At 36.7% G+C, this 26,651-nt stretch overlaps 1 protein-coding gene across 1 annotated transcript in view; it reads left to right on the forward strand.

Moving 5' to 3' along the window:
• The window catches only part of EMC2 (ER membrane protein complex subunit 2), a 42,738-nt gene extending 17,759 nt beyond the window's left edge, over window positions 1-24,979 (forward strand). The window contains exons 6-11 of the mRNA XM_035546321.2: window positions 12,263-12,348; window positions 12,515-12,574; window positions 15,056-15,137; window positions 16,277-16,387; window positions 19,531-19,635; window positions 24,571-24,979. Coding sequence (XP_035402214.1) covers window positions 12,263-12,348; window positions 12,515-12,574; window positions 15,056-15,137; window positions 16,277-16,387; window positions 19,531-19,635; window positions 24,571-24,657 — 531 coding nt within the window. The 3' untranslated portion in view covers window positions 24,658-24,979. The remainder of the gene's footprint in view (window positions 1-12,262; window positions 12,349-12,514; window positions 12,575-15,055; window positions 15,138-16,276; window positions 16,388-19,530; window positions 19,636-24,570) is intronic.
• The last annotated feature ends 1,672 nt before the right edge of the window (window positions 24,980-26,651 follow it).

Genomic DNA, 26,651 nt, shown 5'->3' on the forward strand with positions numbered 1-26,651 from the left:
TTTCTTGAACTTTGCTTTGGAAGACAAATATAGGTGATCTGCAGTTGTTCTTTGAAAGTCTGTAGTGTTTTTGAGTAGAAGTTTGAGCACAAGCTGTGTAGTTGACTGCTGTTAATTTTGACATATTTTAGAAGTGTATGACCAAAGGCTTTCAGAGATGCTAAGTCTTCAAAGTTTTGTTAAAATAAGATGGAAACCATCTACGCAAGAATAGATCACTTAGGTGCACATTTTATGACCTTCTGCTGAAGCCACTGGAAAATGGAGCACCGTATTACAATGACGTCCATAGACCACAGAACTTCGAAGGGTGCATTTTTGGCACTTTTACTTTTCACCTGACTCAACATGGCTAATGTTATCTGAGTAAGTGGCTTGTAGGATATTTTTATAAAACAAAATAATATATTTAAATAAGTAACATGCCTGATTTGGATTTCCTCCATAAGAAAATCATAAAGACCCATAAAACAGTTGCATCATTTATTACATTTCTGAAAATCTTAGACCAGAAGCAAAGAGTGTTGAAGTCAGTGCAAAAGTTCCTTGCTATATAACTGTAGGATATGTTGGCTCAGTCTTGCATGTCAAAAGTGAAAATTAAGTAGAAAGTTTTGATAAATTGACATGAGTAGATTTCTTTGTGTCTTTTACCTGTTAATTATTTCCATGCACACATATGGCTGCTGTAGGGAAATAAGTATTTCAAGATTTTAAAAAAGAAGCTGTTGCTCAGTTTGTCTTGGCAGTCACCTTACTGTATAGAAATTTCTTCTGGTGTGCTGACACATGGAGTTGCTTATATATATTAAACATTTTGGCAAGTGCTGTGAGTGAAACATAGACATTTGTTCACACGAATAGTGTAAAAATCATACTTTGCATCAACTGACAATTTCAACTACAGTGAAGAATGGTAAAAGCTTTTTCAGAAAATCTTTTATTTTAAACACTTAGCAGGCTTTTCTGTTACGTTAAGTGAACCTTGAACTCCAATTAGTTCAAGAAAGCCTATGCTTTCAGATCAGGTTTTGTTGTATGAAACTCTGAAATTAAGAGGATCTCAGGATAGAATTGCAAGTAGCCTTTGTTTTTAAAAGATGGTCATCTCTCCGTGTTTTACCTCACTCAAGGCTTACTTGCTGAAAAAGATGACTCATTTGACAATAGAGCAATGTTAATGCTGTCATTTCAGAGATCACATTTCATTCATCAAATCTTGTAGGCATTGAGTAACAGTCTGTCCCTTCTAAAGAGATTAACATCCGTGAATGAAACGTGACTTTGTGAAAACCACAAGTTGCGTGCATTTTAATACAGTAGGAATGGCAACCTTTTCCTTTCCTGTCCATTTGCGTTGAAATGCAAGCATATTCAAGCTGTAGCTGTTTTTAAGGCTGCATAACATTTTCCATTTTAGGTCCTTTTTTATTAATTAAAATTTAATTTAGTATCCAATTGAAAATCTTTATACTGATGCCAAACAGTGACTGAGTTGTTTGTAGACAAACATACTTAGCCTGTTTCTCAGAACAAAATAAGGGGAGCATTGTTTTTTAGCAGAAAGGAAGGACTTCTGTTTGTTTGTTTTTGCTGATAATTTATTTCATTGAGAAGACCTCATCCTGCTTTGGAGTAAAACGTTGGATACCAACAGGAAAAGAGCACTTGGTAGAATGTGACTTGTATTATACTATGAAAAAACACCCAAATTGGCTTAGTTACAGGCATTTGAAAGTCTTCATTTCATGTACTCAGTAGAGACTGACGGAATTTTTATTAAATACATCTTCTAAAAATCCCATTTGTATTGAGCATGAGCTATCCCAGGCTACGGAAACTAAGCAGGACTTCTAGAAGTTGTTCCTCATGGCTGTAGCACTGTGGGAAAGGGGCAGAAAGTAGGGAGAAGTAGGGAGGCTCCTTTCTTTCCCGAGTTGGACCCCAGCAGTGAGTAGGAGAAGGAAAAGACATTCAGAAGGAACTGAATAAAAAGTGAGGAAAGCAGAATTGTGAGGGCTAAAGAGAGAGGGACAGGTTAGGTGGTTAGTTAAGAAGAAAGGTCGGGTCAGATGTAGGGGAACAGATGGCTTGAAGGGTGGGTAGGAGATAAGAACAGATCTGTACTGGCATTTGTGTCTTGGACTACCCCCTCCCCCCCCTTTTTTTTTTTTTAAATAAAAACCACTTTTTGCCTTGAGGCACCATATTTTCTGCTGTCAATAAACAGCTTTGAGACCTACTTGTGCAAGTTGTCTTTATTCCCTATAGTACCTGGTGTATATTAGTTCTGTCAGTAACTGTTTTAGCTCTAATCATGAAGCCATATACCATTTGAACGTTGCAAGTAACAAAACTTGCAGTTCTGCAGGATGGAATTTCTGTTATTTCACTAAAGAGAACACAGGTATAGTATACGTCATACCTCCTGAAGATAATCTGCACACCCTTGAAATGACCAGTAGTCTTTTGAAGTGTAGTGAAGTTGAGCTGTATTGGTTAAGAAAATAAAGGCTAAAATTTGATATGATTTCATAATATGAAATTTAAAGCCAGATTCAATCTCTAGGTGTTTTTAATTTGTAACTTCATTTTCACAATGTTCTCAATATCTTTATTAGTGTTATGGATACTACAGTAGCATTTGTGTTCTGGATAAATTGCTTTTGTAAAATTTGATAGGAAATTTGCTTGGAATTGATATATCCATGTTTTCTAACTGATGCTTAAGTCGTAATTTCTTGGGATGAGGCTCTTACAGAAGAAGTAGTGTCTTGAGCATTTTTTTTCCTCTCATTTGTCCCACAGCATCCATGTGAGATGAAACAGTACTGTCATTTTACATATGGAGAGCAGATGAAAGCACAGCTCTGCAGAATTTTTTAGGGCTCAGTTTCAAAGTAGACAGCTCTCCGATTTTGCCATTAATTTCAATTCTGTAATGGATATTAAATGAGTAATTTTTAAACTATGTGTATATGTCTATATCAGATTGTTGAATGCCTTTTTGCATTACTTTACCCTGGCAAAGATTTCTCCTTTTGGGGAGCAATTTAAATGAAGACCCATCTATTTGTAACTAAATAGCTAAATATTTTTGTGAACTGGGCTCTTCTCGATATGGCCTGTCCAGGAGTTCAAAGAAGGCTGATAATAAGAAACGAAATCAAGTTCGTATGTCCAAGAATTGGGCTGGTGTCTAAACTGCTCCACTGTCATCCTCGTACAGCTGCAGTTTGTCCCGATTCTTCAACTCAACCATCAAGAAGATTGCAGAGTACTTAGTCAGCAAAAGGGGAAAGTGAGATAAGACACAGTTCTGTCTTCTAATCCACGGAAAATCTGAAGTCTTTTTTGTTGTAATCCTTCTGCTGTTTCTCTTGACACTTTTTCAGCTAAGCTTTTAATACAACAAGACACTGTATATGCTTGCTTAGCTTAGGGCATGTGAATAATCTCATTAACTTCATGGGTCTAGTAATTTTGTTCCACTGAACGAAGAATTAAAAATGGAATTTTCAGAACATGATAGTGAAGTACTTTAAGAACCCAGAAACACCGTGGCTTCACCCAGAACAGCTCTGTTTTTAGGAATGAACACAAGTGAGTGCATAGAGTCATATGAATTAACACTTCTCTACACTATTTTGAGATTATTTTTCCAGTCAAGCCATCTAGAGATGGGAATCCAGACACTAGAAAAAAAAAAGAGTGAAGTCTTAGGCATGTATATCATGTAAATAAGCAGGAATTATATATCATTAAATCTGAGCTTGTTCTTCCTACCATTTTGTACCGTTACATATTACTACTACCTACTACCTTGACTTGATAGGGCAAGGGGGAATCGTTTCAAACTAAAAGAGGGGAGATTAGATTAGTTGTTAGGAGGAAGTTCTTCACTCAGAAGGTGGTGAGGCACTGGCACAGGTTGCCCAGAGAAGCTGTGGACGCCCCATCCCTGGAGGTGCTCAAGGCCAGGTTGGATGGGGCCTTGGGCAACCTGGTCTGGTGGGAGGTATCCCTGCCCGTGGCAGGGGGTTGGAACTGGGTGGTATTTAAGGTCCCTTCCAACCCAAGCTGTTCAATGATTCTGTGATATAGGTAACTTATTTGTTTTCCAGTTCCTTTATCAAACAAGGTGAGAATAACGAGCACTGTTTGGGCACTGTCTATCTATTTATCATCTGAATAGTGATAATTCTTTTCAACTCTGGCAGTAGCCGTACATTCATTTTGAGCAGACAGAGACCTCTCTGAAGCTCTTGCAGATTTGTACATTGATCTACTGGAGTCTTTTAAGTTTCAAAAAAGTAAAGTTGCTTACCAAATGAAATCCCTACTAATAAAGGAAATTTGTGAAGCAATGTGAATGTTTCATTAAATATGTTGCTAGCCCTTCCAGGAAAGATTCCACTAGTCCTACACTTAGGTTTGTATGGTGGTAGGTTTAAGGGGGATTGACAAAGAAAGTTTGGCACTGTGCCTGACACAGGGTGGAGTTAGTGAGAGGTATGAAATGCTGCAGCTGCTTCTTCGGATAGTCCCCAAGGAGATCTGGTGATTAAGCTGGGGGTGCACTATATGGATCCTGAAGAAATGTATTCATCTACTGACACTTCTGACACACATCATCGACCTTTGTGAGACTTCCTTTGCTTCTTGATGAATCATATCAACAAAGTGAGATAGCAGCAGGGTATCTTCTAGCATTTTTCCTATGTTTTACTTTTGTGGTTGTAGCATTTTTTTTTAATGTTGGTGGGGATTTTGTCCCGTGAAATTAAGTATCTGAAAACAGAAGAAGGACTATACTGAAATTGTGCCAAATGTGCATTTAGCTTGTACTGTTCTGACAGTGACCAATAGCAGATACTGGAAGAAGTGTATAAGAACAGGGCAGTCATGCAGTGTACTCTATTCTGCCCTGCCAGTTTCTATTAATCTTCATGTTATGGTTTTCCCGTGCCAGAATTGGTAACGGTATATTTTATAGCTCTTCATTGCATTGATTTTTTTTTTGAGATGCTTTTTGAACTTGTATAAATTTGTAATAATTATGGTGTCTACAATATCACTCAATGATGAAGCCTCACCATTTAGTCATGGATTGGGCACATCTTCAATTTTTTTTTTTAACCTTCAACCTAACAATTTCATTTCATGCCCCTATTTTTTCTGTTATGGTAAACACTTGTTTAGTTGTTTTCTGTTCACTTTATTCATTCTTTATGATTTTATGGATCTTTTGCATTTTTCTTCCCTCTAAGCTGAGGAAAGAGAAAGTCCTAACCTGTGTAGCAGTTCTTGTTGCCATTTTGTACCCTGAAACTTTGCTGCTGTTCCTAGCATCCTTTCTGATTTTTGTTCTATATTTAGATGAGGAAGGAGAGCACAGATCTGCAGTTAGTATTCAAAAAGCAAGATCGTTATGGAATTGTGCAATGACAAAATGATACTACTGATGTGTTCTGCTCTGTAGTCTTTTCTGATAATTCCAGCATCACTGTTGAGGGGGGTTTGGGCAAATTATTTTGTTTATTTATGACCTGTTCTGAACATTGAACTGACATTTTATAGAGCTGTTTATTGCAACTCCAGCATCTCTTTTCTGACTGTCCAAATACAGAGAACTTCTCTGCGTATGTTAAATTAGTATTGTTTTACCCTGTATATATCCCTTTATATGAATTAAATTTCAAGGGCTGTTTTTTCATGCTGGCATTCTCTGTTGTGAATGTTTTTCTTTGTAGTTTACTTTTATACTTGAATAACTCATTATCATCAATTAACTTGATGACATCTCTGTTAATTCCCTTGTTAGATCACTTATGACAATGCTGAGCAATATTTAGTACAGGTAACTCTGGGATTCTCAGTGAAGAGAACTGACTAGTAGACAATCTTTTTCTGCTTTATATAGTCTAGCTGTTTATTTATCCACACAAAGACCTTCCCTTCTTACCCTGTGGCACTTTAGTTTCCTCCAGAGCTTCCAGTGAGAGATCTTATCTGCTCGAGGGCAGGAAGGCTCTGCAGGAGGATCTGGATAGGCTGGAGCGATGGGCTGAGGTCAACTGTATGAAGTTCAACAAGGCCAAGTGCCGGGTCCTGCACCTGGGGCGCAACAACCCCAAGCAGCGCTACAGGCTGGGAGATGAGTGGCTGGAAAGCTGCCTGGCAGAGAAGGACCTGGGAGTATTGGTTGATAGTGGGCTGAATATGAGCCAGCAGTGTGCTCAGGTGGCCAAGAAAGCCAACAGCATCCTGGCTTGTATAAGAAGCAGTGTGGCCAGCAGGTCTAGGGAAGTGATTGTCCCCCCTGTACTCGGCTCTGGTGAGGCCGCACCTCGAGTACTGTGTTCAGTTTTGGGCCCCTCGCTACAGGAAGGACATGGACGTGCTCGAGCGAGTCCAGAGAAGGGCGACCAAGCTGGTGAGGGGTCTGGAGAACAAGTCTTACGAGGAGCGGCTGAGGGAGCTGGGCTTGTTCAGCCTGGAGAAGAGGAGGCTCAGGGGCGACCTTATCGCTCTCTACAGGTACCTTAAAGGAGGCTGTAGCGAGGTGGGGGTTGGTCTGTTCTCCCACGTGCCTGGTGACAGGACGAGGGGGAATGGGCGAAAGTTGCGACAGGGGAGTTTTAGGTTGGATGTTAGGAAGTACTTCTTTACCGAAAGGGTTATTAAGCATTGGAACGGGCTGCCCAGGGAGGTGGTTGAGTCACCATCCCTGGAGGTCTTTAAAAGACGTTTAGATGTAGAGCTTAGCGATATGGTTTAGTGGAGTACTTAGTGTTAGGTCGGAGGTTGGACTCGATGATCTTGAGGTCTCTTCCAACCTAGAAATCTGTGTCTGTGTCTGTGTCTATCTTTTTGAAATTCTTTTTGAAGTCAAAGTTGACTTTTAAATGGATCTTTATTCATCCAGACCATTGGTGACTCTCTCAAAGACCTCCAGTAGATCTGGGAAGCCTTACTTTTGTTTGCCTTAACTGCTCACTCTTCTTTGATATATAACACTTTTAATGTTTTTCAATTCCAGGCATGAGTTTTTAGCCTTTATAGCGTCCACCAATTTTCTGTCTGCTGGTGGCAGACATGAGTTTATTGGATTCCTCTCTGGAACCCTGTAAAAAATTGTGTTGACCATTGCTACTTACACTCGACGTTATCCCTAAAGTAGCAGTTTCAAGTCAGTAGCTCTGTGCCTGCATAGATTCATTTGCAAGATTTGGCCTGATTTAACTGTCTTCCTCGGTTAACTTTAAAAAATAAATAATAAATAAAAAGTCTGGTAACAGTATATTTGTTGTGGTGGTTGTATTCAAATTATGTGGTATTTTTTGACGTCCATGTAATTCCTTCCCTTTATCTTTGTTGTAGTTGTTTACACTTTTGATTTGCATACTCCAATTTGAAGGAAATTATTTTAATGTGTCAAACTCAGACCAAGTGACCCTTTTCTAAGTTGTTAAATCCTTAACAAAAACAAAACTATGAATTTATTTTAAGTTGCAATATATAATTTGTTTAACGTTGCAGCAGTGAAACAAATAGGAAATTGCTCCTTTCTTAGACGTGTCAGTCCTTGACAATTCTCCTCCTAGTACCTTATTTGCAACCATGAAATTAGACGGATCTTAGACTCTCTGTTGGTATATTTTACTAATCAAATGCAGAAGTTGATAAATGTTCAAATCCTCACTTCACTTTGAGTCTACTTAATGCTAATTAAAAAGAATCATGACAAATGGAGGATTAGTTCTTGTGCCAGATTGGGGATTATTAGTCTTTAAAAGAAATAGCTTGGAAAGGTTCACTGTTTAATAAATGTGACATACTAAAGTACCTTAGGCCAGATGATACTGATTACGGTATAAGTGTTTCTTTAAGATGGCATATATCTTTCCATTAAGAATGCTGGATTTACAGAATCAGCCAATAACCATTTCAGTATTTTGTTTTAAACCCTGGAAAATTGATAGGGGGAATTCCATGCCATAGGTTCTGCACGGTCAAACACTGCATATCTTGTTGCAGCATAGAAATTTCTTTTTTTTTTTCCTTTTTCAATTTAAGGTGGAAGGAGATTGAGTTCATTTTCGTATCAGACTAGTTCTTAAGAGTCATATCGTTGTGAAGTGGAGAACTGAGATGTAAGGTTTGAATGTTATTTTGCTATCTTTTTAAACATAATTGTTGCAACTGTTTTAGTACACTACATAGATTTCAAAGTAATCTCAAATCTGGTAGTTGAAAATAGGTCTCTTGTGACAATTCTTAGTGGACTTGAAGTTAATGATTGCACAGGTTTGTACTCTGCATTCCGCAGTCTTTTAGTCTCTTGCAGTAGGTCAAAATGAGCTGAGAAAGGCACAAAAATGAGCTTATATTTTGAAATGTGAGACTTACACTAAACAAAGTCCTGAAATTTTAATAAAATATATGACGTGACCTTTTTTTCAAACCACCTGATATTAAGGCAGGTAACGAATGGCATGTATGAAAATCTTCTGCAGTACTGCTGGGAGTCTGCCTTTTTTCTTAAAAGTGACTAGTTTTTGTCTGGTGGAGTGGTTGTTAGCATTGGTAGTGGTTCTGCGCAGTAAAACAGTTGGCTTAAGTTGATGGAAATAAAGAAGAAAATGATGCTATGTTTGTCATTATGTAGCCTACTCTCCTCAAGATGCTCAGGAAGCATCCTGCACGTGAGGCCCAGTTCACTGAGGAGGAAACTGATGCACACAGGGACCTGGATAGGGTCAGAGACAGCATAAATTAAAAAATAAAAAAAATAAAAAAGAAAGATGAGAAGTTTACAACACACAAAATTGCCCAGGTCTGGTTTTAGGTGTTAGGCCTTTTCATACTTGTTTTTCTTAAAGCAGGGACTATTGGAATCATATTGATTTCAGTCTTTATTTTAAAAAATTAACTGATAGTTTTTATGGTCTTTTAAGAAAAGCTAGAAAGTGAGATAGAGGAGTAGTTTGTGAATACAGATAAAAGCAATACTATTTTGTTTCTAGGTCTTTATTTTTTCGAACAGTCTTATGACTCCTAGGAGTCACAGATCCAAATACTTTCAGTCTCTTCTGCTGAACATCTATGTGAATGTCTCTTGGCAATGTTTTCAGAACATTTTTGTATTAATTTTATTTATGTGATTGAAAAATGCTGTAAATTACTTTTTAAAAACCAAAACAAAAAACAACTCTACAGCATCATTGATTTCTTCCCAGCAATTTTAAATGCCTTCAAAAATTCTCTGTCACTCCAAAACACATTGTGCATCCATTTCCCAGATTTTTCCTTTGAATGTCAGCACCGTTTTGAATGTCAGTGTGTCTTAGTTTACAAAGAGTTCTCCTAAAATAAATTAATTTATCCCAGGAGTTTTGAAGGTGTGTTTGTGGTTGAAGTGAGTGCAGATTTCAAGCCCCGATGCTGTTTTATTTTTGATAAGGGGAATTAAGTGGGAAGTTTTAAATACTACTTTTCTCAACTATGAAATAAAAAATGTTACTTTGAGGAAATACTGTGTGCAGTTTAGAAGCAAATAAACTCAATCAAATGGGCATATAATTAATTTCACTCTCAAGTGCTACCATCAGGTTTTGGTAATTATGGCTAATCCTTGTATCCTCAATATTTGGTTACACGACACGACATGCTTGTTATAGGTAAACATCAGTTTAAGTTTGTGACTAGAAATAATTGTAGCTTTTTGTAAATTAACATCTTGAGGCTCCAGTGATTTACATTATTTGGGAGTGCTGTGGTCAAGAAATAAAGCACCCATGGAGAGAATCTGTTTGCAGACGCTTTTGGAGGACTTTGTTTGCATGCGATTGAAGGAGTTTCGTTAGAAATGAAGAGGGAGGATGGCTTACATGTAGTCTGTGCCTGGTTGTCATTGCAAATTAAGTTGTCGGATGCATTGATTGATTTTATATATTAAACAGATGATTTCAGTTCTCACGCAGGTTATTTTTGACGATTCCAGTGTTACGATTTTTTTTTTCTTATAATTTTGCAAATAACAACTGAGTTTTCAATTTACAAGCTACATTTTGAAGTAGCTAGTCTGTCACCTGCAAAAGAAACTTGTGTCTTCGTAAGCTGTAATTGCACGCTGTGCTCCTTTGGCTGCGTATACTTGTTATCCCCACTTTTCCCTGCTTTCAGGTTTCCTGCTCAGCGAGCAGGTCACCGAGCTATGTAATCCCAGCCTTGGGCAGGCAGCTCGGCACTGCCCCAGCGTTTCCCCCAGGGCAGGGATAACGACCTGCTTTATGAAATGCTTGGAGACCACCTCTTCATAAAACATGATAGGGAGCAATGTAGTTGTTTTTTTTTTTGTCTTTTAGGTTTGTTTTTTTTTGGTTTAGTAGTAGTTGCTATTTGATAAACATGTGAGATGATTCTTGTAAGATTAAAAAAAAGTGTAATCCTGCTATTATCTTTATTTTAAAAGCCTTCAAGAAAATAAGCAGTGTATATTATTGTTAGAGTGATAGATGTGGTCAGCAGTTAAAATTTCCTGAGCTGGTTATGGATTTTAGCCAAACGTCTCCCAGTAAAAGTAGGAAGATGAATGTAATTTCACAGGTTGCAGTCTGACAAAGCAGTGCTGGATAACGGAGTGACTGTGGGTAAACCCGCCGCGCTGCCTGTGTCCTCATTTGTCTCCCGATCCTGCCTACGGATTTTCTTTCTACCTCCGCATTGTGTTTAAGCAGAAGAGTGAAATACTTTTAGCTCGAGTCATTTTCACTGAATTCGAGCTGAATATGTGTTTGTGAGGGAGGTGAAGGGGACGAGCTCAAAGGAAAGAATGAGCTGACAGTTAGCATTAAAAGCACTTCTAGTTATGCTGGTTTCTTGGGTTACTAACCAGCTTGAACTAGTTTACGTAAATGATGTGCTCCAGTGCTCTTCCAGGAGAAATTAACATTGTCAAACGATGATTAAAAGATAAATTACATAAAAGAACAGTCATGTTTAAAATACCGTAAAAATACAGAAACCCCAACAGGGTTAATGTGACTGTTGCCTTAGGAAGGTACATCGTGAAGAAACCAATTTCAGAGCTATCTTGATGTCAAAGATTAAAATGTTTTGAGTTTTTGTGGAAGAGGTGTCTGTTCCCGTGCAGTCAAGGCTTCTGTAAGGCTGTACCCAGCTGTGTAACCACTTCATACAGTACGAAATGAGCTGAGAGGTATGAGGGGAATGAGCAATGGCACAGGAAAAGCATACAAATTTTTCATGAATATTATCTCATGGAGCAGTGTCCCAGATGGCGTTCATTCTTTGGGGCAATTTGTGCTGGAATTTGTTTTTCCTTCCGTTCTGTCAGACCCCTTGTCTGATGACTTTCAGGCTGGTGGAGGTGTAGTGCTGTCAAATTGTGTCAGACTGCTAGCAAGACGGATGTCTGTTGTTTTGAATTACACCTGAAGTGCACCTTGATTTAAAACTCCTAGAGGTAGGGAGTTTTATAGAGTCAGGAATTTTTTCTGCCTTTAGAGAACTGTAACTAGAAAACTTCAGAAACTGGAATTTTGGACTGAAATTTAGAATAATCAGCTATTAAAACTCTCTAGCCAGTATAATTTTTAACTCTTTGTTCTTATATTTTTTATGTTGAAACACATTTTCTACCTACGTATTGGAGTACTCTTTGCTTTTGCCATTGAAATGGCTGCTTTATGTTCCCTTAACATTGAAAAGCCTACTTTGTGCTTCAGAAGTGGTGAGAAGCTTGCTTATGAAGTTGGTGCATGTTCAACAGGAATTAAAAGATGGCATTCAGCACTTTGACAAGAATCTTTAAAAGTGGCTGAAAGCCATAAAGTGGCAACCAAGGTGCGTCTGTGGGATTCTCTAAAACCCAGTCCCCATCTCTCCTCTGTAGTCATGGACCTTGTGAATGGCAAGGTGGGGGTCTTTGGAATGGCTGAAGATTAGCGTCCCCTGCTGTTTTGTAATTATTGGAATCTGGACAGTCATTTATTTGAATGAAATAATGCATACAGTTTGTACTTCCAAAGAAAGGCATACATAATGTGATTGTAAGAAGAGGTTTTCAATCTCTCAGTGGGATGTCATAGGGTATGTTTATAAACTCCAACCTAGCAGTTGCTCTGCAGTGGAATTCCGCTGGTATTGAGATAATAATTTGCACAGTCAAATTGCTTTCTTTACAAAAACCCAGGGAATTATGAGACCTTAATCCTTTATTAATGTCAACCCATAGGCAGCAAGAAAGCGTAAGATTGCCATTCGAAAAGCCCAGGGGAAAAATCTTGAGGCCATCCGAGAGCTGAATGAGTATCTGGAACAGTGAGTGTCTCACAAGAATACGGATTGTGTTTTGCTATTCTGATAAATCTTTTTAATTAAAATGGAATTTGCATTTGATTTACGCTTTGCTTCCAGGCTGGTCATTTACAGAATCCCTTCACACATTCTTTTTACTTTTTTTCCTCTCTTGCCTTTTTCTGTACAGATTTGTTGGAGACCAGGAAGCTTGGCATGAACTTGCAGAACTTTACATCAATGAGCATGAGTAAGTTGTTTGCTAAGTCCACATAAAAACTGTTAAATTGAAATGCTCTCTGTGCAAATCAAAGACCTTGGTGATTGTTTTGAAGGACTAGTGTTAGAAAGTATACAGTCTTATTTCCAATATCAGCTTTGTCAGGAAATAATTAACACAGAATCAGCCTTATCTGACTACTAGTGCTTTAACAAGATACTTGATTTTTAAACAGAAGCAATTTACTTAATTACCTGTATGTCTCAGTCATTTTTTTAAATCCACTATTTTAAAAGAAATGTTTTAAGTGTGGCAATGAGCAGTATGCATTTTCTATAATTTTTCATTCAAGTGATGTTTTTTACTAGTTATAGATTTTAAATTCTTTACCTCTAAAAACAATTTATCACATCATTTGTATGTAACATTCTTATTTTCTCTTAGCCTACCTCTGCAAGAACTTCTAGTAACCTTTAAAAATAAATAAATAAAACATGGATCCAGAGTTAGAGGAATTTGGTCGCCTGGGTACAAAACCCAGTGCAATCAAGAATGCTGAATGTTGTAGTAACTTGCTTATTGGATATTTAATGTTTTTGTTAGCTTTTTTTATTGCTGTAGTGACAGGAGGAAATCCCAGTGTGAGAGGATTAGCTCAAAGCCTTAGTGCAAGTTTTCTAATATCACGGCATTAATTCTAACCCCCACCCAAAGGCGTATTTCCCCCCAACTTTAGTTCTTCAGCCCAGCCTAAATTATATCACATTGTTTCCTTCCTTCCTTTCTAGAGGGTAGTAAAAGAATCAAATTCTCAAGAAATAGCCATTCTCACTGCGATGAAAAATTTGTTCCCCATTGTCTCTCCTTCCACCCCATTCTCAAAAATAATTATTAAACTCTTTCAAATGCTGACTTTGGGATTAATCTAGAATTTTGATGTCCGAGATTTCCATTTCTTCTGAGAAATTCACCAACTTTTCCAAGAAAATAGAAATTTAATATTATGTATACATATATATTTAGAAATATATTTAAGCTGTCAAATCTGTTGGAGCTGGAATATGGCTATAATGGAATAAACGGAATACGTATTCCTTTACAGCTTTTGTCAGCTTTTTTTTTTTTTTTCTGTAATCTTTATTACAAAATCATATAATAAAGCCTGAGAAGGAAATTGGTTTTGCTTGTATTTGCCTTGGTTTGTAATAAAAAAAAAAAAGAGTTGAACTTTCTCCAATTTGTTGAAAAAGTTGACTCTGCTCACTGTAGTTTTATTTTATGATCATCTTGTATTATTACAGTTATTTTGATTTGGAGAAAAAATGCAGTCTTGGTTAAAAAAGCAACTAAATATTAATTTTAGAAATAAAGGAAATATTTCATCACTTCTTTTATCAGTCTCATAAATTCTCTTTTGCTTGTGAAATCACCGTGCTGTTACTGTTGTTAATAAACACGCCTACATTTACAAGGTTTACATAGTCCTCATTCTGTCCTGATAGGAGGACTGCGGCTTCTGTTTTGGAGAGTGGAGCTACTATTCTTTTATCTCCAAATAAGATATATCTCATTTGAGATATATATATCTGACCATTACAACGTTCATAGGAAAAAGAAAAAAAAAAGTTTATTTTAAGAAATAAGACTTGGCTGATTATGTAGTTTAATATTCTCATACTTGCTAGATTGCTTTTACTCTGATATTAAGTATCTACCAACACTGGCATTATAAACTTTGTCTCTCTGTATTTTGGACTCCTGTCATTTAAGCTCTGTGTGCTATTAGATGTCTGTAGAAGATGCAAATTCTGCAGGAAACCCTATTAGTCAAAATATTGTGAAGCTAGGATTTTTATTAACTCGAACAAAGTTGTTATAAGCTTGTCTTGTAATTCTTTCTGAAAGCTTTCATATAAAGAACAAGTACTAGCCGCCTCTTCTTTTGCAACGATAAGTTGTTGCCAGTTTGGACTGGTATAATGCTATTTTCTTGCATGTATTTGGACTGTCTGACTTTTAGAACTTTCCTTATGTTTTTTGATCGCATTTCTGTGGTTGACTGTTGGTAGATAGATAACCAACAGTGTAAATGCTCTGATCTATAGCTTGCTATATCAATCATCATGTAGCTGAATTTTCTTGTAGAAAAAAAAAACATGGACTATGTTGTAGTCTGTGTTAGGTGTCTTCTAGTACATAATAGCTGATGCTACTCATTACTTTTGTTAATAAGAATGGCACTTATTAATAAAAATGGCTAAATTTTATGCTTTCCATAAGCTGTTCCATATATACTTACACAATTACATTTTGTATATTTTTCACTGTTTATAATGTAAAAAGTAGTGATTTGTGGTTTCAAATATCATTTAAAAATAAAGCATTTCTTTTGATCGTAAATCATGGACTTATGAAAAAAGTAAGGCTTCTTTTATTGCACTGTAGAGAAACTGAGGGAGAGAGCTGTGTATTGTTTTGTTTTTTATATGCCACTGTTTTTATGTTCCTCAGCTATGCAAAGGCAGCCTTCTGCTTAGAGGAGCTTATGATGACTAATCCGCACAACCACTTGTATTGTCAGCAATATGCTGAAGTAAGTATTTTCAGAAAAATCAATTATGTTTAAATGTATTCTGCTTTTATGTTGCTGAAGTGGTGAAAACAGAATAAAAATAGTTTCTTTAATTTTCCCTAGGAGATGTAAGAGAGTACACAGAGAATGTTAACTTCTCAAAGAGCTTGCACGTTAAAAAAAAATGTTTTGTTGCTCAATGTGACTAATATATAAATAAGAGTAAGGGCAGGAACTATTGAGGATAAAAATTCCTTTTAAATGAGCAATTCTTGTTGAAATGTTTGTGTACTTTTCAAATGAGAAGTAAAATTTTTCCACAGTAATGGAAGACTATATATCATATCTAGGAAGTTATGATACATTACCTATTGTTGTGGAGCCAGATCTTGGAATCCTTCAAGTAAGAATTATTTTCTTGAAAGAGCACTGGGCAGAAAGAGGACACTGAAGTTTTAGCTCAAGTTTTTTAGTCATTTGTATTCATTTTTTCAGATGTATGATATTTTTTTTCCTAAACTATACTTTAACTGCGTGGAATTAATTGGATTTGTTTTGTTAAAATGGATAAAATTGAATTAACAGTGAAAGTTGAAAGTCTAAATAATTTTGTGGTAGAAAATCTGTGACGCATGTCTTCCAATAGCTATCTTTCTTCTTGTTGTTTTAATAACAGGCAAAACTGGTAGAAAATAGTGGAGTGATCTTTAAATTTTGTACATTATTTTGCAGTTGAATAGCTAATGAAAGACACTGTGTTGTTTTCTGTACTGGTGTATCCTATGCTGAAGGAACTTAGAGTTAATATGAATTTATAGCAGTCAGAATTTGTCATAATTTCAGAGTTTGTCAGAGTTTGTCATAATTTCATAAGAGACTATCCCAATATTGTAAGTATGAATAGGTGCAAAATAATCACTTTTTATTCTTTTAGCAACTGATTAAATTAACACTGACTTTTTTCTCTATAGGTAAATATTTTTGTGTTTATTGAAAAGAGTTAACATTTCTCACAGGCCAGTATTTTGCCTTTGGTAGAACTTATCTGAAATATCTGTGTGAAACAAACGTGACAAGAAATTTCATAATATCTTTGAATCAAGAACGAATGCTAGAGGTATGGATGACATGCAACTTTCAAGAGCCTATCATTTTTACAGGTTAAATACACTCAAGGGGGGCTTGAAAACCTTGAGCTATCAAGAAAGTATTTTGCACAAGCACTGAAGCTTAACAACAGAAATATGAGAGCTTTGTTTGGACTTTACATGGTGAGCTTGATTATATATTTTCCATGTTATCATTTTGAATATCTTTATGCTTGTATATTTTCTTTTACTATTTGCTGGGCTTTCTTCCTTTTGGTTTAACTTAGTGGTTTAGATTATTAACACTGTTATTAAATATTGAGTATGGATAATTTTATGCCAGTGATCAAAAGTAGTAAAAAGACATTGAAGTTGTCACCTCTATTCCAGGATGTGCATCTTGCTTCCCATATCCTGGATAGGGTAATGATACTTTATTAAATCAGTTTCCAAAATGTTTTATTAAGAAGTTTAAACTGTAATTTCCAGTTGCTTTTGAATGTGCTTTCCTATAGAAGCAAGGTCTCTCCTTCATGTACTTCCCATATGTAAATTCAAACACTGTCTTTTTCTTTTTTTTTAACTTCTTGTTTTCACCATGGATATCCTCACATAGTTTGACTATCGATGTAGACATTTTCCAAGGTTAACTGTCTTTAGCTATCAAGCTATCTTTCAGGTCAACTTTATCAAAGATTAATTTATTTTAAAATATTTTTAATCATTATTATTTGTTAAAATTTCCTTTACCTCAAGCTGTTCGGGGTGTTAGTGCTGCCAGAGGCTTCAGTCGCATAGTATTGATAGGTGACTTACACTAATGCATCTTCAGGCAGTTTGGATGGCTGTAAGTCCCCACATTTAGGAGATCAGTTGTGCTCCACTGTAATTTCATCATGAGATGCCACCTTGCTTGTGTTATTTATAAAGTGCATTGAGATTGGGTATTTTCTGCAACTACAAGAAGCAGATCTTTGCAGTTGTAGTCTGTCTCCTTAGTTGAAGTGCTTTTAAGCTGTAAGTTTTGTCCATGTTTTCCACATAATTATGATAATTAACACATGAAGGTAACTTCTTGAAAAAGGATTTGCAGTTACACTCTTCTCTGCAGGATGTTGAACTGCCGAAGAGTAGTACTGTACTATAACTTTAAAAAAAAATAAAATGTTGTTTTTGTTTTTCTCAGTCCAATTTCTAAATAGAACTTTCTAGAATTTCAAAATGAATCTGTAGCCTGTACAGAACTATTGACAAGAATGTGACTGGCCATTAGTTTAGTAATTAGAGTCAAAGAATCATCTAGGTTGGAAAATACCTCCAAGATCATGAAGTTCAACCATTGACCATCTGTGTCCCATCACCAAACCATGTCCCTTGGTGCCACATCCATACATTTCTTAAATACCTCCAGGGGTAGGGACTCCACCACTTCTGGGCAACCTGTCTAATGGTCGACTGCCCTTTCTGTGAAGAAATTGTTACTAATGTCCAGTCTAAACCTCCCGTGGTGCAACTTGATACTGTTGCCTTGCTTCCTATCCGTTGTCACCTGCAGAAAGGGACTGACTCCCTCCTTGCTGCAACTTACCTTCAGGTAGTTGTAGAGGGCAATGGGGTTTGCCCTCAGCCTCCTCTTCAGACTAAACAACCCCAATTCCCTCAGCTGCTTCTCGTAAGACTTGTTTTTAGTCCCTCTGCTAGCTTCAGTTGCTCTGCTCTGTACATGCTCAAACATCTCAATATCCCACGTACAGTGAGGGGCCCCAAACTGAACACAGTATTCTAGGTGAGGTCTCACCAGTGCTGAATTCAGAGAGGCAATCACTTCTCTTGTCCTGCTGGCTGCACTATTTCTTATGTAGGCCAGGATGCCATCAGCTTTCTTGGCCACTTCATGTTCAGCTGGCTTTCAGCCTGCATCCCCATGTCCTTTTCTGCTGGGAAGCTTTCCAGCCACTCTTCCCCAAGCCTACACCTCTGCATGGGGTCATTATGATCCAGGTGCAGGACCTGGCACTTACCCTTGTTGAATGTCATGCAATTGGACTTGTCCTCTGTCAGATCTTAATGTCCTGCCTGTTATTTTCAGTCTGTAAGGTAGACTTAGAGCCTGTTATTTCCACGATGATCTGACTATCCACTTTGAGCTAATATGACCCAAGAATTTGAGAAAATTGGTTTTGTCACTGCTTGAAAGTTGTACGAACAAACCCTGATTTGCACATTGTAAGTACACTACTGACTGGTCAGTTTCTTCAGGTTTGTGGAGCTGGCTGACAGATTTCACTAGGAGATGTTTGCAAGTTCAGCTTGCCATTGCTATTTCTGTATCTTTCCTTTGGCTCTTAGTTTCTTTTTAATGTTGTTTCTAGACTTTAGGATCAGCTTTTATTGTGGCTGCTACTTCAGTTCTTGACAGACATGCCCAGCATCTGTAGTCCCTGAAGACAGTCTTTAACCATGGTAAATTCTCCAAAAGACTTTTGGCTGCATCTGCTGAGGAAACTGGTAATGCTTCCTCAAAGTTAGGAAACTGTAGAGAATTGTGCCTCAGCTTAGGGCCATGACTGCATACTAGATTGCAAATTTAATTCATGCAGACTCGGCTTCAGAAAGAACATTCATGAGTTTGTAGAGGCTGCTTCTTCCACTGCTTTCACTCCTGGAAGTAGTTGCAGCAATAGGGGAAAGTTGTTTGAATTCTAAATGTAGTACTCAAGTAGACATTGGCTTCATGCTCTTTTCTTGAGATCTCTATAGGTTTTCATTGATGAATGTAAGGTTCTTTGCACTCGAGTACTTTTGCACTCAGAATAGCAAAGATTCCTTACAAAGTGGATTTATTTGTATAAGTGGAAATGTCTCCAAGATGAGTTAAGTTCTTAAGTAATTCTTCCAAATGAAGATGGGCATAGTTTTTGTATAAAACCTACTTTTAAAACTTTTCTAATGTCACAAGAAAAAAATGGCAGTCTGGACACACAAATGATGCATTTTTAATCTCCTCTGATAAGAAATCAAATAGGAAAAACTAATTTGTAACTCTTACTTTAGGAAAAGCAAATTGGGTTGGCTGATTATGTCCAGGTTCTGTTCTTAACTCAGTACACAACTGAGCTTAAGTCTACTTTAGCCTTAATTAGAACAAACAATAGCTTAAATAGTTTATGTAATTCTTAATTGGATGCAGTTTACCAGTTACCAGTTTTTCTGTTTCTGCTATTACTGGGGCTCTGTATGCAAAGGTGCTAAGTACTCTCAGTTTATTTCATGTACATATATGTTGTAGTTATACTGCTTTTATTTTTTTATGCTTTCATTTCTAGTCTGCAAGCCATATTGCATCCAACCCAAAAGCAAGCGCAAAAATGAAAAAAGATAATATGAAATATGCCAGCTGGGCAGCTAATCAAATAAACAGAGCATACCAGGTTAGTACATAATTGGTTTCTGATACTCTCGACATACTCTGTAGTTTTGTCTGCACTTTTGTCAACTACCGTTCAACAGGTTAGATGTGATGTGTGTATATCAACGTAACTTGCTTTGATTTCTTGAATTCTACTTGTGTCTCATTTCCCATAAATAAGGAGGACTATTTTTGACTTCAGTATGTCTGACATTCCAGTAAGCACAATATCGATGGAAAACACAAGTCCTGCAGGATTTATGAGAGAAAACAAACAAACAAAGCAAACCTTAAAGAGTAGAACACACAGTAGACTCACTATTGACAGAACAAGATAGGTTTTAAAAGATCTGTGAATTTGGGGTGAAAACTATTATTCCATGTTTTACATCTTAATAAAATGATCTGCTTAGATTGGAGGGGCCTTGAACACATGTTTTAAATGAGTATTATGACTAAGGTTTCCAGTTCAAAGCACCAGTAGAGACCCATTAGTGTTTCTGGGAAATGGCCTCCTTCAGGGTGCATCAGAATGGGAATGTAAAGTCAGTATTGGCTGCGGGTTGGTGGCATACCACGATTAAGACTTAGAAATATGCATCTCCAGGTTCTAATTATAATGAAAGTTTAATTATGATAGTTTGCAGTCACTTGACTCACAGCCAGATAAGCTTGCCTTTTTTTTTTTCCTCCACATAGCTTTTCCTGTTAGCATCACTACCTCTAATATGACTACTTCTGTTGTTGTTGTTCTTTATTTTTACTGGAAAGTGCAATGCCATTGTTTCTGTGAAATTGTTTTGGAACCTATGTTAAGAACTTTTGGTTGACGCTTACCAGAACAGATCATGTTAACACGACTATATATTTAAAACAAATGTCGTAACTTCTTTGTGACTTCATACTCTTGTGATGCATTGCACACTTTAGCAGCTCTTTTTAGCTGTTTGGAACATGAAGTGACAAACACCATATCTGACTGGAATCATAGGGGGAGTTCAGCTATGCAGAAAGTGTATCTGTTCAACCTAGGATTTGGCAAGCAACTGGTGTGAACACCCCTTTCATCTTCAGAGGAGTACAATAAGAAGCTCTAGTGACTACAGCTGGACAGGACTTCCTCAGCCCAACCCTATTGAGCTTGTTACTCTGACATGACTGCAGAAAGGTTTGGCCACTCTAGTGTTTGTCAGAGGCTTGCAACATCCAACTGCTACAGCAAATGGTGTTTGGTGATGTAGTAGGTGGCAGTTTCCCGTATGAGTCAGTACTGATTTGTTGCTCCCTTAGTGTGTTGAGTGGTTGGAAATTGTCATCTTTTGGACCTAAGGATGAAACCTCAGTGGCTGGTGCCAGTGGAAGCCCTCACAGCCTTCCTCCATTACTGGACGATTGTCTAGCCAGGTTTTAAGCTAGATACCTATATTATCGCTATAAATCCTCCACACTTTCCAGGCATTATCCAAAGTTCTTTGCAAAGTGAAATAAGAGCCTTAAAAGCCTATTGAGTTTGGCATTGACGTGTTTTATTAGTTGGACCTTCTTACACTGTTAAATGCAATTTTTCCTTTAGTCATGTTCTAGAGAATAAGATGCATTTTGAATCCTGACATGGGTGCCAAGTCAAACTATGTGCATTTGTGACTTTAAAATATGAAGCTATTCAAAAAGTTAGTTTCGAGCAATTGTCTTGCAATGAGATCTTTCCCCATTTTCAGTCTGGATTTTGAACTTCAAGTACAAACAGCGTGCTTAGTAATTTTGGAAACCTGCTCTATTTTTTCAAATCCAACACTGGCTATAGTTGCATTTTTTTATTTTTCATACAGTTTACTTTAAATATTTTTGCTGGTTCTTTTATTCTCTCACAGGTAATTTTCTTTGGCTCATGATTTTTGCTTTTTCTGTGCATTCCTGTTTGAAATCAGAGGAACATTTTAGTTTATTGTCATTTTAAAAGAGAGTATTTGAGTGTAAAAAGAAAATACTTTCTACTACTTTTCACTACTTTCACCAGTGTCAGACTACAGAGCAGTTTCTTTACAGAAAGATGTGGTCATAAAGAACAGTCCAATTAAGTTTTTGGATTTGGGTTGGATTTTTTTTTTTAAGATCATCAAATATCTGTGCTTTACCTGGTTAATATTATTATTTTGATGTTAAATATGTAACCATTTGTGCTGATTACTACTTCTCATCTGTGCCTAATCTGGGAGAAATGTAATTTTATGAAGGAAGTCAGAAAGGTTTTGTAGCTAGAGCTGCTGCTCTTGGAGCTGGAATTCCTGGCTGCTAACACATGCTCTTAAAAAAAAAAAAAAAAAAAAAAAAAGTCATCATCATTCTCTAGGCCGCTTAACTTTAATTGACTGGGTAAAAAAAAAAAAAACAAAATTAAACTTTTATTTGAAATGTTACAGAAGTACTGATTATTTGAAGAGTTGTTAAAAGTTCAGGCTTAGTTTTGTGTTATTTTATCACTGGGAAACTCTGGATTATTCAGTCGGTGCCAATCCTGTGCAGAAGCCTTTCACTGTCCTGGCTGAGGACACGAGTCACACGGTTCCTTTAACCTCGACACAAACTATGGCTACCTCTAGTGTTCCTCAATTAGGTAATTGGTTTAGCATGTCCTCTGGTAGAAGCGTTTCAGCAGAGGCAGGGAAGTTTGATTAATGCTCACAAAAATCTTTAATGTGATCCTACTCACAGTAATTTTCCAGATACATGCTTCTTGGGTATATTGCTAAATTCTTCTGTGTTAGCAATCCACATGTTATTTATGGTTGGAGAGGTGATTTTGTTACAAACCATTTGGGAAACAGAAAATTAAATCATGATTTTAAGAAATGGATTCCGGCTCAATCAGTCAAATTGCTGTGTAATGGCAGAATAGACAAAATAATTGTTCGTCAGGGCAAATTTGAAGTGATTAGATTTCCAAGTATACTTCTGTTTGTTATGACGCAGAGTTTGGTTTTGCTTGTGTAGCTTGAAGCACACGTCAATATCATGAAGGCAGCAGCTCCTGAAACTAACAAGTAACATTTTTAAGCTAATGTCTTGTGTCAGTTTTGCTTTCAGTGTCCCTAAAGACAAGGAAAATAGGTAAAATTCTTATTTTCAAGCTTTCCTCTGCCTGCTTTCTGTGTGTTCTGCCAAATGTACTGTTTGACCACAGTCTGTTTAGGCTTCTGTGCTTTTTTATTGAGTCTCTGAAATGCTTTGAATTGGAACAATTCTTCTGTCGAGGATTTTGAGTTCTGTTTTTGCATTTGTTTGTTTGTATGAAGGGGTTTTGACCTCCCCAAGTATCTTGTTCTTGTTTAGTATGAAGAAAAAGAAGATGCTGTATTAAGTTCAGATTCAAGCAGAGGTTTCTTCTCTCACCTGGGAGAATGCTATGAAAGCTTTGATTTTCCCCTGAAGTTGACTGTTGCAGGGCATTGTGGAAACTGCAGCCTGGAGAATGGATTTGTACATGCTGCTAGAGTAAAACAGAGAATGTCAGTTCATCTTCTGAAAACAAGAAGTATGAAAATAGGGAGTTTTCAATATGTGCCCAAACTGCTGTTGTCACAATAGCTGTGTTTCATTCTCCTAATTATTTAATTTGAAATAGTTTTTCCTTTACTGTACCGAAGCTGTTTCTTTAAGAACCCGGTACTGATTGGGAATCCCAATGTTAGATTGTAGCCTAGGGGTCAAAAGCAGGTTAACAGGACCTGCAGCTTGTTGCTGGTGTGATATTACCTGGGTCTGATGACTTAATCTTTCTTAACAGGTCATGAAGAGTTTGCTAAATTAAGTTAATTACAAGAGAGGAGGGACACATTATAAATCAAAGACTAACTGTGCAAGACAGCAGTGGTATTTGAAATTAAAAAAAAAAAAAAAAAAAAAACGAAATTGAAAATTTATTGAGTGTTTAGATGTTAAGAATTAGGTAGAGAATTGGCTATTTTACTAACTGAAAGTTATAGTTGCTGCTTCTGTAATTCCTTTACCACTTCCCGAACCCCAAATGCAAAACTTGTTTTTTAATGCAGGTGTATTAAAATGCTTGAGAGTTTCATTTGTCTGAAGACCAACCTAGTCAATAAATCCCCTTTGTTAGATGGGGCTGATGAGCGACGGGAGCTGTCAGTACAGTTAGGAAGCCCCTTTTGAAGTCATCATGGAGTAATCAACATCTCCTACCCTTCTTCCCCTTCCTTTCCCAAATTTGGCTGCATGTATCTTAGGGAATGTAAAGCCATAGCACTGGAAAGTAGTATCTATTGAGCTGTATTTTTCTTTGTTATCAAGACAGGCTTTATTTCAAATGCTTTCTGAAATAGATGTTATAGCAGTAGGTTACAATCAAACACAAGGTCATTACTCGCAGTTACTTTGAACCATAAAATGTAATTATACGATGACTTCATTGTTCTGTTGTAGATTTTGGTAAGTAGAGCTTTCTCTGTCGTGCTGGAATAAAAATAGAAAATAGATGAGCTTCTTGATTAGCTATCAAATCCAAGTCTTGCTACTGTTTAAATCATGAATATAATCTATATTGAATCACATCAAAAATTCAAGTCAAATAAAATTTGTGTTAAAGGTTACAGAGCAAACAAAACAACAGGATGATCTCTGTCATTAGATAAGTGTTACTGTTACAAATGGAGTATTTGTTAGTACCCAGTATCCAAATTCAGAGCAAATGATTGAAATTAAGGATTTTGTTATATTTTTTCATGACTTACTAGGGGAAGGATAACATAGCTAGTGTTGTAGTAAAAACACTGTGTTTTAATAAAACATTAAAGAGGCCATGCCTTTGAGCTTGTAGGAAATACAGTTAATAATTTTAGAGCTGTTTTTGTCATACTTACTTTTTAGAACTATTTCTTGCACAGGATCTATGCACAGAAGTTTATTATATATGAAAAAAAAATATTTTTTTTCTTTCCAGTTTGCAGGTCGCAGTAAGAAAGAAAGTAAATACTCTTTGAAGGCAGTGGAAGACATGTTGGAGACCCTGCAAATCACTCAGTCTTAGGTTGGCACAAAGACATGCAATATTAAATTCACAGATTCCCTGATCAAACTTCAATGAGCTATGGGTTATGTTACTCAAATGCTGTTAAAAATTAATTTTGTATTGATTAATGTGGCTATCTAAAATAATGTTTTATGAGAAGTAAATGACTATTTATTGCTGCTATGAGAAATGTGATAAATACCCACTGAAATGAATGAATTACCAACGAAGACAGCATAAAGAAGTATAATGAGTTGCACATCAGTATCAAGATTTTTGTATGTACAGTACCTGCTTTTAAGCCATAATTTGTAGAAATAAACTTGTTAAATGACTAAAAGATACACAGTGATTTATTGGACTTGCCAATGGAAGTTACAAATTTATATATGTAGAATAATGTCTGTTAAAAGTTTTTATCGTATTTGAATATTTAAGAGTGAAATATGTAAAGTAAAGCATGCTACAGATGTAAATTTTCTGGTGACTGTTTACCATATATCAAGAAGAGGTTATCCTGCATGAATACACTTTATTAGAGGAAGAAGTTAATGATTTTATTAATGGATTGGCATCTGGTATTGTATTGTAGAAATGGAGAAAATTTTTTGTATACTTTGTTTCAGGGGCGTCTTGAACTGGCTTAAGGCCAAAGACATTGATCTCTGTGGCTTTGCAGGCAAATGGTTCCATGTCCACTTAATTCTCCAATCAGTATATGCATAGGCACTTTTTTTTTTTTTACTCCTTCTGTGTGTCCTTTGTTGTATGTGCGTTGCACATCATGAATTTAAAAACCATCTGAATAAAGGGCTGCATGCTGGTCTGTACTGATTTTGTACCCGCAGTATGGCTGCCTGCTCACTCTGGTGCAAGCTATGGTATGTAAGCTTCTCTGCAGTAACCGAGTGTTACTGCGCTGTAAGGATGAGACACTTTGTTCTACTGCCTTGTACTTACTGGAGGATGCAAGTATTTTTACAGGCATTAGCATGAAGGATCTAGTGCACTCTAAGTCTGTATCATGTTTGTCTTTTAGGAGCTTGCTTATTTACTCAGAAAACTAGCCAGCCACCCTAACCCATGGATTCTGCAGTTCTGATCGTTCTCACTGGTGTTCATATGCATGCTGTGGCAATTCAGTTGCACAGCTGTCGTTTCATTTATCACTGCTTCAGTCATATTACATGACAGCAACATACCCTTGACAAATTCTAATAAAAATATTGTGGTGTCATTTTCGTGATTGTTGTCACCATCCAAGCTGAATGGGTTTCAGATTTTATACTGCCTGCTCTGTCGACAGGTAGGTTAAAGTCAGTGCATTGATGACCTTGGACTTGAGGTAATAAAGCTGAATTCTTGCTCAAAAACAAAGCAACAACAAAAACCTCTGTGGATTCAAAGCTTGAAAATATGTGTAACTGGTTGTTGCACGAATCCATGTCTTTAGGAAACATACAATCTCGTTCCTGTTATCCATGAAATACGTTACTATGAGCAGTGAATATGATGGTGTGACATGTGACATTCGGGTGCTATGCCATGAGTAAATTATATGTAGAATCTCAAATTAACTCAATTCGGTACTATTGAAACATAAAACTGCTAATCCTGCATAGTATGGTATTAAGTTACCCAGTTCTAACTTGGGGAAGTGGTGCAGATGCTTTTATGACATCAGTTCACTAACTGACCTGAAAACAGTGTTTGCAGATAGATTATGTATATTTCAGGTGGAAAACCAAGTAAGTCTCATAGGTGAATCTATATGTATTTTTTTCAGATTTATAGTCTTTTATTGTATGAGTGTGCCATCTAGAGTTTTAAATCCTCATTAGTCTTGTTTTTATTTTAACTACATCTCCAATAATTTGGTTTCATTCTAAAATTAAAAATGGTGGGAAGATGTACTGTAGACTAAAATTACTTGGACTAAAGAACAGTTCAGCAATCAGAATTCGTTCTGTCCAGTGGGATTTTGCCTCATATACCCTTCCTCAATGTAAATC

The sequence above is a fragment of the Cygnus atratus genome, chromosome 2 (genome assembly GCF_013377495.2).
Source record: "Cygnus atratus isolate AKBS03 ecotype Queensland, Australia chromosome 2, CAtr_DNAZoo_HiC_assembly, whole genome shotgun sequence".
NCBI lineage: Eukaryota > Metazoa > Chordata > Aves > Anseriformes > Anatidae > Cygnus > Cygnus atratus.